Source organism: Oncorhynchus nerka, linkage group LG8, assembly GCF_034236695.1.
Source record: "Oncorhynchus nerka isolate Pitt River linkage group LG8, Oner_Uvic_2.0, whole genome shotgun sequence".
In the NCBI taxonomy this organism is placed as follows: domain Eukaryota; kingdom Metazoa; phylum Chordata; class Actinopteri; order Salmoniformes; family Salmonidae; genus Oncorhynchus; species Oncorhynchus nerka.
This window is the reverse complement of record NC_088403.1, coordinates 64,699,709-64,712,779: the sequence shown is the minus strand read 5'-3', so window position 1 is coordinate 64,712,779 and position 13,071 is coordinate 64,699,709. Positions and strand designations below refer to the sequence as shown.

The window sequence follows — 13,071 nt, the reverse complement described above, 5'->3', positions numbered from 1 at the left end:
ACCAGAGCTCAATTTCAAGTCTCATAGCAAAGGGTCTTAATACTTACGTAAATAAAAAGGTCTTCATTTTTCATAAAAATTTGCAAAAACTTTAAAAACCAGTTTTCGCTTTGTCATTATGGGTTAGTGTGTGGATGGAAGGGAAAAAATTATTTCATCCATTTTAGAATAAGGTTGTAACGTAAAAATGCACTGTGTGTTACAAATTTCTGGTTAACAAACTATAAGTTTCGGCAAGTTGGTTAGGACATTACTTTGTGCATGACAAATTATCCCAAAATTGTTAAAACAGATTATTTCACTGTATCACAATTCCAGTGGGTCAGAAGTTCATTCATTAAGTTGAATGTGCCTTTAAACAACTTGGGAAAATTCCAGAAAATGATGTCATGGCTTTAGAAGCTTTTGATAGGCTAATTGACATAATTTGAGTCAATTGGAGGTGTCCCTGGATGTATTTCAAGGCCTAACTTTAAACGTAGTGCCTCTTTGCTTGACATCATGGGAAAAATAAAAAAATATCAGCCAAGACCTCAGAAAAATAAATTGTAGACCTCCACAAGTCTGGTTCATCATTGGGAGCAATTTCCAAACTCCTGGAGGAACCACGTTCATCTGTACAAACAATAGTACGCAAGTATAAACACCATGGGACCACGCAGCTGTCATACCGCTCAGGAAAGAGACGCGTTCTGTCTCCTAGAGATGAACATACCTTGGGTGCGAAAAGTGCAAATCAATCCCAGAATAACAGCAAAGGACCTTGTGAAGATGTAGGCCTTGAAATACATCCACAGGTACACCTTCAATTGACACAAATGTCAATTAGCCTATCAGAAGCCAAGACATTTTCTGGAATTTTCCAAGCTGTTTAAAAAGGCAGTCAACACACTATATGTAAACTTCTGACCCACTGGAATTGTGATAATGAATTAAATCGGTCTGTAAACAATCGTTGGAAAAATGTCCTAACCAACTTGCCAAAACTATAGTTTGTTAACCAGAAATTTGTGGAGTGGTTGAAAAACGATTTTTAATGACTCCAACGTAAATTGTATGTGAACTTCCGTTTTCTGATAGAAATGGGGCATTATTTGACAAAAAATGTCAAGGGTGCCAATATTTTTGGCCACGACCGTATATATAGTAATGATTGGGGGTGGGGGGGGTGTAAACCACAATATTATTTTGGCCGAAATATCGCTACTTTGACTCCAAGGATTGATTCATTTTTTGCTAGGTTGCGTTAGCCAGCGCTAGTTGGCAGTAACTTCGCCAAAACTCAGGTATTTTTCATCCTGTAGCTTGTTCTCCATCTTTGTAAATAGTGAGCCATCATTTTCTCAGCATTTATTTCCATGACTGATCAAAATCACACGTCTCTGCAGCAGACCTCTAGTGAGCAATATGTTTGGAACATCAAATTGCAATATTGAATCACAATACATAAAGAAATCGCAAAATATATCCTATCGCCACCTAAGTATCGTGACGTCCCTGGCAATTCCCAGCCCTAACGGACCGTGAAAATCAGTAGGTCATCTCCATCATTCAAGTCAGTGTTGTGAATACAAATACAGTTGCTAGACTACAACCGTGAAAATACTGGGACTACAAAAAACAAAAAAGTGCAAGGGGATAGGATGTCATACTTCTACAAAAAAAACTACATCTCCCTACAAGTATTTCAAATGCTATACTACTTTAAGTGCATACATTCACAGTCATTATCAAAGTGACCGTTTTAGACCATACCAAATGGACAGACTACCACAAGTTTCTCGTAACCAAAGTGGAAAAGCAACCGTAAATTAGCCTAATATTGAACACAAAAGACATTTCTGGAAAAATTGGTGAGAGCTAGTCAGTCCTTGGTATGGCCTGACACGATGAGCATTTAAAAAAATATATATTTAAAAAAAATTGGCCCAAATGAATTGAAGATGAAGGTGCAACCAACCCCAGTCCAAGGCTCTGTCGCCCACGAACCACTTCTAAGCAGAGAAGCCACGTCGCACAGTCTGACTGCCATGTTAGTTTGGAGTTGCCGTCTGCAAATATGGGACACAAGAAGCACTGCATGTTAGATTCAACGGAACAAAAGCGGGGGGGGGAAATCACTTCATTGTTAGGGGGGGTCATAATAAGTAAGTCATCTTTAGGAAGGAGCAGAAATGAAATGGGAGGAAATAACTGTAGGGAGTTAGAATCAAGAAAAAAAATAAAAATAAAAATAAAAATCAGGCCACGCAAAACAGGAACAACAAGCAGTAATGATAATTAGTTGAATGGATGGGATGCGTCAGAGTAAAAATCCCATAGAGTTGCACAGTACAGCTTACATCTGAAGCTCGCCCGATATAGAGCCACTGCTTTTTATTATGCTGACATTCACTAACCAATGATCAAGTAGCTCACAAAGCACTTAAAAGCACCCCCAATCTGATGTCAATCAAAATTACAATTTGCTTGATCACATGAGACCCATTGGGCTACAGTCAGGTCTTTATAACCCTAAGCCAGACAACAAGTCAGGTAAATCTAAGCCTTGCTACATCAAAATCACTAATAATCAAAGTGGATACGTTTCGCCACAGTCGAAGTCTGAGGAAGGTCCAGTTCACCCACAACAAAGCATGACAGATCTCCCTCTGGAGACTATAGTATTAAAAATTATTATATATATATATATATATATATATATATTTATTTTTTTTAGCTGTTGTCAAAACGGAAACATCACGTAGTAAAAAAAAAGAAACCGGATCTTTAACTGCCATAAATGTAACCAGAAAACAAAGCTAAGCATGACTTGGAAAAAGGAAACCTCTCAAAGCAGTGGAAGTGTTAAATCACTGACACCCCCCCCAAAAAATAGAAGCAACCATTTCAAAGGCTGTTACAGCTCATAGAATAAAAACATTTAAAACTTATTTTTTCAATTGGTCAATTAAAACATTAATTAGGCCCCAATCCATTCCCATGACTGGGAATACAGATATTCTATTTTATCTTATTTTAACTAGGCAAGTCAGTTAAGAACAAATTATTTTTTTTCAATGATGGCCTAGGAACAGTTGGTTAACTGCCTGTTCAGGGGCAGAATGACAGATTTGTACCTTGTCAGCTCGGGGGTTTGAACTTGAAACCTTCCGGTTACTAGTCCAACGCTCTAACCACTAGGCTACCCTGCCACCCATATGCATCGGTTGGTCAGATACCTTAAAAAAGGTAGGGGTCAGGTGGATCAGAAAACCAGCCAGTATCTAGTGTGACCATATCTCATGCAGCGTCACACTTCCGTCGCATAGAGTTGATCAGGCTGTTTATTGTGTCCTGTGGAATGTTGTCCCCCTCCTCAATGGCGGTGCGAATTTTGCTGGATATTGGAGGGAACTGCAAAATGCCGTCATGGGCGTTGATCCAGAACATCAAAAACATGCTCAATGGGTGTATGAGTATGCAAGCCATGGAAGAACTGACATTTTCAGCGTCCCGGAATGTTGTACAGAGCAGTGCGACCTTGGCCCGTGATTCACCATGCTGAAACATGAGGTGATGGCGGCAGATTCAGGATCTCAAGGTATCTTTGTGCATTCAAATTGCCATCGATAAAATGCAATTGTGTTCATTGTCTAGCTTATGTATGCCCCATACCGTAACCCCACCATGGGGCATTTTTCCCCACAATGTCGACATCAGCAAACTGCTCACCCACACGATGTCATATGCGATTGTGAGGCCGGTTGAAGGTACTGCCAAATTCTCTAAAACGACATTGGAGGCGGCTTATGGTAGAGAAATGAACATTCAACGGTGGACATTCTTGTAGTCAGCATGCCAATTGCACGCGCCCTCAAAACTTGAGACATCTGTGGCATTGCGTTGTAACAAAACTGCACTTTTTAGTGCCCTTTTAATTGTCCCGAGGACAAGGTCCCCCCCTGTGTATTGATGATGCCGTTTAAGCAGATTCTTGATATAACACAGCTGTCAGGTGGATGGATTATCTTGGCAGCGATAAACAAATGTCACATTTTTTAGGGGAGAAATAAGCTTCTCTTTTGTCTGGAACATTTCTGGGATCTGTTATTTCAGCATTACATGTTGCGTTTATATTTTTGTTCAATGTACATGTATCAAGTGCTACTCAGTTTAGTGCAAACATGCGATCAGCACACATGGGCTCTTATCGTGAAGTCACTACCTTTTGCGACTAATAAAACCAATGCAGAAACACCGTCAAAATCCTAATACGTTACAGTTATGTCTGAGCCCTGATGACCAACACGTTCTAATTTACAATTACATGTCAATATGATGTTTGGGATAATGACAAGTTAATTAATGTATGCATTTCTGTAAATATGAACACAAGACTAAGCCCCTGTGTTGCATTTTAAAAATCAATATTTTATTGGTAGGAACAGGACTATTTGAGCTCTTGATGTCACAACTGCAAAATGGATCGATACTCAGGGTAGTTTAACAGACACGAGAATCTGCAGCCCACTCAAATACATGCACAAAAGTGCAATCCAGAAGCAATGTTGCCACTGGCAACAGACCGACATTGAACTATGAAAAGACAACCCAACTTGCTTTGAATTGTTTGAAACAAATAACACTTTCAAATCAATGGTTTAATTCGTCTCCCATGAATTCCAATAGTCACTTATGTTTACTTAGCCGGACAAAGCTGAAAAGAATAAAAACACCTTCAGTTTTTACCCATGACTCTTAGCGCTGTACATCATAACCCACATGATGTAGTACCTTAACAATTGAAACGAACCATTGGCTGGCTACAAGTGTTCGAGGAAGATTACAAATTATTGAATTTTGATGAGACAAAACCAAGCTAGCGTGTTCTCTTGTTAGATAACTATAGTTGAACAACAGGTTCAAGTTGTTAGACGGCAGCATTTCTAATGAATATTTAAGAGTATTATCCCCTAGATTTCTGTTTCAGGCAGTCAAAAAAAAAGCCAAAGCCAGCAACCAGGACAGTCAACCTAAAACCAACAGAGTATGCCAAACTTCTACAGTGAGGCAACATCAACAGGCTTGTAGGTAGTAATGTCCCCTCTACCAAGGTCAATGCTGTAACTAAACTAGGGCTCTACAGCTGACAGCACAGAATTACACAGCTCTTTACAACAGTAGTGGCAAGTCACAAGGACACCATAATGAGATCAGTTAGGCTGAACATGGCGGGACTAGAATTATTTCCAACATGGTGTGTGTGTACTCTGGCTTTTCTGCTCTTAGTCATGCTTGAACAGCCCTTCATCTGACTGGTGTGGCTTTTATCATTAAATGACAGCCATTCAGATGATCAAAACAATGGATTCATTTCATTTTCATCTCCAGACCAAATATCAATGTAGGGCCTACACTTCACCTCAAGGTTAATAATCCATTGAGTCAATAGAATATATATATTTTTTTTTTTTGTTTAAAAAGTTGACTGTCAGAACTGGCTTGTTTACTGAAAACACTTTTGGCCATGTAGTGTGTGTGTATGTATGTGGAACATCCCATCGAACAGCTCATTACAAAATCACGGGTATAAATATGGAGTTGGTCCCCCCTTTGCTGCTATAACAGCCCCTGAAGAGTGGAGAAGGCTTTGCACTAGATTCTGGAACATTGCTGCAGGGACTTGCTTCCATTCATGAGGTCGGGCACTGATGTTGGGCGATTCGGCCTAGCCTGAGGTCGGCGGTCCAATTCTTCCCAAAGGTGTTCGTTGAGGTTTCGGTCAGGGCTCTGTGCAGGCCAGTCAAATTCTTCCATACCAAATCGACAAACCATTTCTGTACGGACCACACTTTGCGCACGGGGGGCAATGTCATGCTGAAACAGGAAAGGGACTTACCAAAAACTGTTGCCACAAAGTTGGAAGCACAGAATCGTCTATAATGTCATTGTATGCATGCTGTTGCGTTAAGGTTTCCCAGTCACTGGAACTTATGGGCTCGGCTCAAACCATTATTCATCTGCCACCAAACTTTACAGTTGCCACTATGCATTGGGGCAGGTAGTGTTCTTCTTGCATCAGCCAAACCCAGATTCCACTGTCCCAAAGTCCAATGGCAGCGAGCGTCACACCACTCCAGTCGACGCTTTGCATTACGCATGGTGATCTTAGTCTTGTATGCGGCTGCTCAGCCATGGAAACCCAATGCATGAAGCTGCCAACAAACATTTATTGTGCTGACGTTGTGTCCAGACGCAGTTTGGAACTCGGTAGTGAGTGTTCCAACAGAGGACAGAATTTTTACACGCCAAACACTTCAGCGGTCCCATTCCGTGAGCTTGTGTGGCCTACCACTTTGTGGCTGAGCCGTTGTTGCTCCTACACGTTTCTACTTCACAATAACAGCACTTATGGTCGACCAAGGACGCCCTAGCAAAGGGGAGGGGGGGACATTTGGCAAACTGCCTTTTTGTAACCATCCTATGACGGTGCCACATTGAAAAAAGTCTGAGCTCTTCACTTAAGGCCATTCTACTGCCAATGTTTCTCTTCGGAGAGGGCATGGCTGTGTGCTTGATTTTATACACCTGTCAGCAACGGGTGCGGCCAAAATAGACAAATCCACTCATTTGAAACTTCACAAGAGCTCTATCTCATCTCCTAGGTTGACAGAAAACTGCCTTCATTCTTGCTATAGCCTCTGCAGAGTCCAACAACAAACTCCTCCTCCACATTTACTGGATTGGTTGAACAGTGCAGAAGAGAACCTCCCCCTCCCTCCCCAATGTAATGGCTGGAGCGGAATCAAATACATCCACCACAGTTTCAATGTGCTTGATACCATTCCATTATTATGAGCCATTCTCCTCTCGGCAGCCTCCACTGAAACCTGGCTGATTTGTTAAGAAATAAATCCCATCAATAAATGTAAAAAAATACATTAAGCTGAGAATACCAAGAAAATCAGGTTGTAAAGTTAAGCACCGCTAACCCCCCCCCCACCCCCCGGTCCTCAACATCTTAACAGGCATTGTATTCACAGCAATCTAGGATCAGATTAACCTTTTAGATCATAAGAACCTGATCCTAGTTCAGCACTTCTGTGAAACACTGAATACAGGACCCTGATGTGTAAAATAATGCAACAGGTGAAAGGTAATACCCCATAATGCTTTCATACCGGTCAACCTTTTACAGGTCAGTGCGGACGAGAACAAGGGAATGAAGGCTATTTACATATCAACTCGCTCTCCCCTAATAGAATGTTAACATTACTTCCCAACAAATCCAACAACAAACAAAGCCTAGTCTCTCCAAATTGGGCCAAAACAGACAACGGTGCCACCAAACACCCAAATGTTGAGGGAAGACTTGCTTTGTCACCTCCCATTCTTAGCGTCACCTTTAATTAGAAGTACAAAGTATAAACATTGGCCATTGTCCCACTGGAGACAATGCTACAAGGCACGAATATTTCATTTAGATAAACACTTAGAAAATGGAACTTGGCAAGGCTCTGCCTCAAAATCTGTCCCAGTACAGGCTTTGTGCATGCGCAGCCAACCAGCAGCCTCATCCTGGCATTTGAGCATGGTGTATCTTGTCCCCCTGGAGGCCTTGCTGAGCAGTTCTTTAAAAAAAATATATATAAAAAAAAAAACGCTGTTTGTTTTTTTTAAACCAGTGTGCTAGGCTAAACCCATCCACCTCAATTTTACCTCACTGAGCAGGCGCACTTTAAAATGCAGCATGCTTAGTTACTGGTTCTCTTGAACCCTTTTCACACAGGGGGGGGGGGGGACTATGCACACCATGAAAAGCAACACCTGGCAAAGACTGTAGAGAAAGCTTAATTTAAAAAGGCGTAAATGTGTCCGTTTAAATGTGGTGAAGGTGAAAAGATGTCTACTTCTGACACTCTTACTAGTCAATATTTCATGACCAGCTGCCTTTAGAACCTAAACATACTGGCTCGGTCATATTTTCATACAAAGTTAGTATTGCACTACTGAAATCTGGCTCCAGGTTACATGTCGTTTCAGTTAGTCGGATTACGTACCTCTACTCAAGCCTGGTCTTGGAGGGCCAAAGGGGGGGGGTACAGGTTGTGTCATTGATTAGTCTCCAGGCTAATTAATAGGGTTCAGAAGACACTTTGCAGGGGTGTTTGTAAGTGGGAAAGACATTCTACTGAATGAATCATGCCAGTTAATCAATAGAGACAGTGGGACAATGGCGTCCTGTGGATGCTGCAATCCCTCTGAACTCTCGATTAGCTCCAAATGGACTGCTTTCACGACAGCAAAAAAAGTTATCCATCGCCATTTCTACCCCTTACTAAAATACACTGAACAGAACTATAAAAATATGACAATTTCAAAAGACTTCACTGAGTTACAGTACATAGAAGGAAATCAGTCAATTGAAATAAATTCCTTAATCTCCTATGGGTGTCACACGGCTAACACAGATATGCATCTGTTGGTCACGGATGCCTCATTTTTCTTTTTATTAAGTAGGGGTGTGGATCAGAAAACCAGTCAGTATCTGGTGTGACTATTTGCCTCATGCAGCGCGACACATCTCCTTCGCATAGAGTTGATTGTGGAATGTCGTCTCACTCCTCTTGCGACACATTGATCCGGAGCATCCCAAACATGCGCGAATGGGTGACATATTCTGTGAGTCTGCAGGGCACAGAAGAACTTGTGACATTTTCAGCTTCTAGGAATTGTGTGCAGATTCTTGCGACATGGGGCCGAGCATTATCATGCTGAAACATGAGGTGATGGCGGTGGCTGAATGGCACGACAATGGGCCTCAGGATATGGTCAGGGTCTCTGTACATTCAAATTGCCATTGATAAAATGCTAAATGTGTACCATTACCCCAGCATTGGGCAATCTATTCACAACATTTACATCAGCAAACCGCTCTCCCACACGACACCATACAAGTGCTCTGCCAAAATTCTCTAAAACAATGTTGGAGGCGGCTTATTTTAGATAAATGTCTATTCAATTCTCTGGAAACGTTCCTGCAGTCAACATGCCACTTGTATGCTCCCTCAAAACATGACATCTGTGGCATTGTGTGGTGTGACAAAACTGCACATGTTAGAGTGGCCTTTTGTCCCCAGCCCAAGGTGCACTTATGCAATGACTGTTTAAAATCAGCTTCTTGATATGCCACACCTGTCAGGTGGATGCATTATCTTGGCAAAGGAGAAAAATGCTCACTAACAGGAATATGCACAACATTTGAGAGAAATTATAAATTGTGCGTATGGAACATTTTCTGGGATCTTTAATTTCAGCTCATGAAACATGGGATCGACACATTACATGTCGAGCTTATATTTTTGTTTAGTACACACACACACACACACACGTCTGTCGAAGCAAGCGATGACAGGGAAACGCAGTCTGTCCTGCCTCCCGGGACAATTTGTGGGTGTTGTGGTTGGTTGCAGTACAATTTCTTTACACGGAGGAGGGGGGGGGGAAAGCATGACGCTATGTAATGCAAGTGGTACCGATGAATCTAAACGCCTAAATTGTTGACACATTTTATTTAGCACGTTTCATACAGCCAGCCACAGAGTGGTGGCGCAGTCTATTGTTGTCCTGAGCTTTGATTGACAAGTGAACAGCAAGTGTTTTTTTTAAAGGTGTCCGATTGGATAGTCTCTCTCCTACGCCCCTTTTGCCATTCAAATCCTGCAATGTGGATGGATATATACTATTATAAACTGGGTGGTTCGAGCCTCGGAATGTTGATTGGCTGACAGTCTTAAGCTCCTTAAATTTGCATATGCTACTGGTAGGCCTGGACTTGTTGGCGATTACCTGCTAAAAAAAACAATATGAAAACATTTGAAGGTGGCAAATCATCACTGCAGGAACAATAGGTAGTGGAGAGCCTCATTCCAAATATGACCATTACGGCCCTGACGGAATCAAGGCATTTAAACAGGACTCAAAAGTATTTCTCTTAGTAGGGAACCAACTAAATGGATTGAAAATGAACTAAATTTGCCCAAGTGTATCATAAAACATGAACAGAATGCATCCATGATTCATACTTCTTGCAACTTTCTCAAGAGGCAATGAGAAACGTCGCCGTCTGCGGTGCTCTCGTCTCCCTCTGTGTAGCCGTTAGCGATGACGCTAGTGAAAACAGGCTAACCTTCTCAAAATGTTAACGACAAAGTAGCCTACGCTTACCTGCCAGAATGACGATGATTATTTTAAATCAATCTAGTGGGTACTTGCTTTGTAAACTCGACCATTAAATGTGCGCTACAAAACACATCGCTATACAACAACCGCCTCTCGCTAAGTGTGAATTAAAAATGTTAACTACACCCATAAATCTACATTCATCATATTTATCCCCAGACCTTCAACATGGTATGGTCTCCTGGTTTGAACATTGTGGACAAAAAAATATATTTATATATTTGGGAAAAGCCCAAGATGGAATCATGCAAAAACTGATTTTAATAGAGCCCTACCTAATGATAATTTATTAAATTTAGGCTACATAAAACCATAAATATATAATAAGACCAGGGCTCTAAATAAATAAAAACGTGGCACTGATACTCCCAACAAAGTAAGGAACACCAAAGTAAGATTTATTTTTATTGATTGAGATAACTACAATTCATATAGGCCCAATAAAGGCTACTTTTGAAGCACGTGGTGGGCCAGAAACGAATATGTAACCCTGTAAATACATGTATTTATTATAAAGAGCCATAATGTTCATACGAATACCCATCGTTGAGATTCCATTTGTGGAATATTAGGTTGCTACATTGTGTAAAAGCACCATTTCCTGTTGACATGCCATTACATAGAAAATTGTACACTGTCTCTTTAAGAACATCAAGTTCTCGCTGTGCCCCCATATGTATGGATAATACTGTTAAGGTTACCAGGTTATGCTAGTTAGCCAACGAGATAACCATTTGTTTCCTCTTTGTTCAGTCGTGTTAACGACATCGACGCATGAGTAGTTTTAGAACAGCCCACTATGTAAAAAGCAGTCCCAGTGAGCCGCTATAGGAAGTTTAAAAAATGTTGCGCTCTGTAATATAGGTCAGATCTGTTGACCTGGTTGAACTAGAAGGAAGCCATCTTCACTATAGTAATGGAGCGACCAAGACGCTAACGACTCTGCATTTGCTCGTCTCTAGGGCACTCAACACTACAGCGAATCCACATTACAACAATCATCTGGGAGACTCTTTTTTTCCCCATAGTCGCACAGCCCAAAATAAGAAACTCCTGGTCACAAAGCAAAATATCTAGTTGCATATGCGACCAAATTTGCACTTTAGACCACTGCTTAAGACTGAAAACCATTTCAATTTAAACATTAACTTAATTTTTCAAGATAAAGGCGGGCCATTTACGCAATTTGTTTTAAAACCTCTTGAAGCTAGGGGGCACTGTTTCTATGTTTGGAAAAATAACGTTCCCAAAGTAAACGGCCTATTTCTCAGGACCAGATGCTCGAATATGCATATCATTGACAGATTAGGATAGACAACACTAAAGTTTCCAAAAGTGTCAAAATTTTGTCTGAGTTAAACAGAACTGATATTGCAGGCTAAAAACCTGAGGAAAATCCAATCAGGAAGTGCCCCTGTTTTTGAAACACCTCTGTTCTTATGCATCCCTATTGCCCATTTAAAGGGATATCAACCAGATTCCTTTTTCTATGGCTTCCCTAAGGTGTCAGCCTTTAGACATAGTTTCAGGCTTTTATTTTGAAGAATGAGCATGAACGACCACATTGCGTAAGTGGATAGGTAGGGGCTCTCAGAGTGAGTTGTGCGCAATAGAGAAAGGCGGCCATTGTTACTCACGGTCCTAGTGAAAAGCCAACTGTCCCAGTTGATATATTATCGAATAGATATTTGAAAAACACCCCGAGGATTGATTATAAAAAACGCTTGACATGTTTCTGTGGACATTATGGATATAATATTTTTATGAATATTTTCTAGTAATATTATTTGACTGTGGCGCTATGCTATTCAGCGTTGCTGATGACAATTATCCCGGATCCGGGATGGGTGGTTCAGAGAGGTTTTAATAGACAACATGAACAGTAAAAACTGTAAATAGGAATAATCAAGAAGACAGGTTTAATGTTCTCTTAGAAAACCCTGGTAGCGTATGGGCCAGATAATTTCACTACACGAGGCAGTTCAGAGTAAAGAGCGGAGCATGCTGTGGGAAAAAGGAACCTCACCTTCCACACAAGCCACATCTAATCAAGGATTTTTTTTTAAAGAAAAATAAATAAGAAATATGAGCAGGTACAGCAAATGCAGATTAAGGCAATTTTCTGTGAACAGAAAGAAAATAAAAACTTTAATGGATTTAATATTTTCTGTTTTTCAGATTGTGAAAAACAGAGTAGCCTAATCACGTTTCTCTGGTGAGTGCTTTGCAATGACCACTGACTGACATCTAGTTAGTGTACAAATGCATTGTACAGAGTTTCAGATATTAGCAGTAGGTTTTGCACTATTAGTTTACACTGTTAAAGTCAGTCTACTTGGGTATTTGAGTTAAAGGGATAGTTCAGGATTTTGGCAACGAGACCTTTTGTTTGTTTACTTCCTCAGTCAGATGAACTCAAGGGTAACATTTTTCATTTGTCTGTGTGCAGTTTGAAGGAAGCTGCTAACTAGCGTTAGCGCAATTGCTAACTAGCGAAACCACCTCCTAATGTCCTTCATACTGGACACAGATACATAAAACCGTCATGCACGAGATCAGACTCTGGGGGAAGTAGATTAAAGGGCCTAATTTGCCTGGACTAAGCAAGTTCAACAGCGTTCCATGTTCTAAGTATACAATATTTCTGAAAGAACGTTTCTGAATCAATGCTGATGCGAAACAAACATCTGCTAACTAGATAGTCAGCCACCCACTTCAAAGTGACGGCAAAACCAGCCCCTCAGTGTTTCTCAGCTAAAATGACACTATTGATCTCTTAGGACTGCAGTTGGCACTTCATGGAAGGAGCATGCAGATGCACAGGCCGTACTAGACTACGGGAGAATC

General features: G+C 40.9%; 1 protein-coding gene across 4 annotated transcripts in view; it reads right to left on the bottom strand.

Moving 5' to 3' along the window:
• elavl2 (ELAV like neuron-specific RNA binding protein 2) overlaps positions 1–13,071 on the bottom strand; it is a 54,984-nt gene that overhangs the window by 35,056 nt on the left and 6,857 nt on the right. For 3 of the 4 annotated variants that reach the window (XM_029667161.2, XM_029667162.2, XM_029667160.2), the window contains exon 2: positions 1,961–2,051. The exons of the other annotated variant lie outside the window; for it this stretch is intronic. In XM_029667161.2, the coding sequence (XP_029523021.1) occupies positions 1,961–2,032 (72 nt within the window). In that variant the 5' untranslated portion in view covers positions 2,033–2,051. The remainder of the gene's footprint in view (positions 1–1,960; positions 2,052–13,071) is intronic. 4 annotated transcript variants of the gene reach the window in all.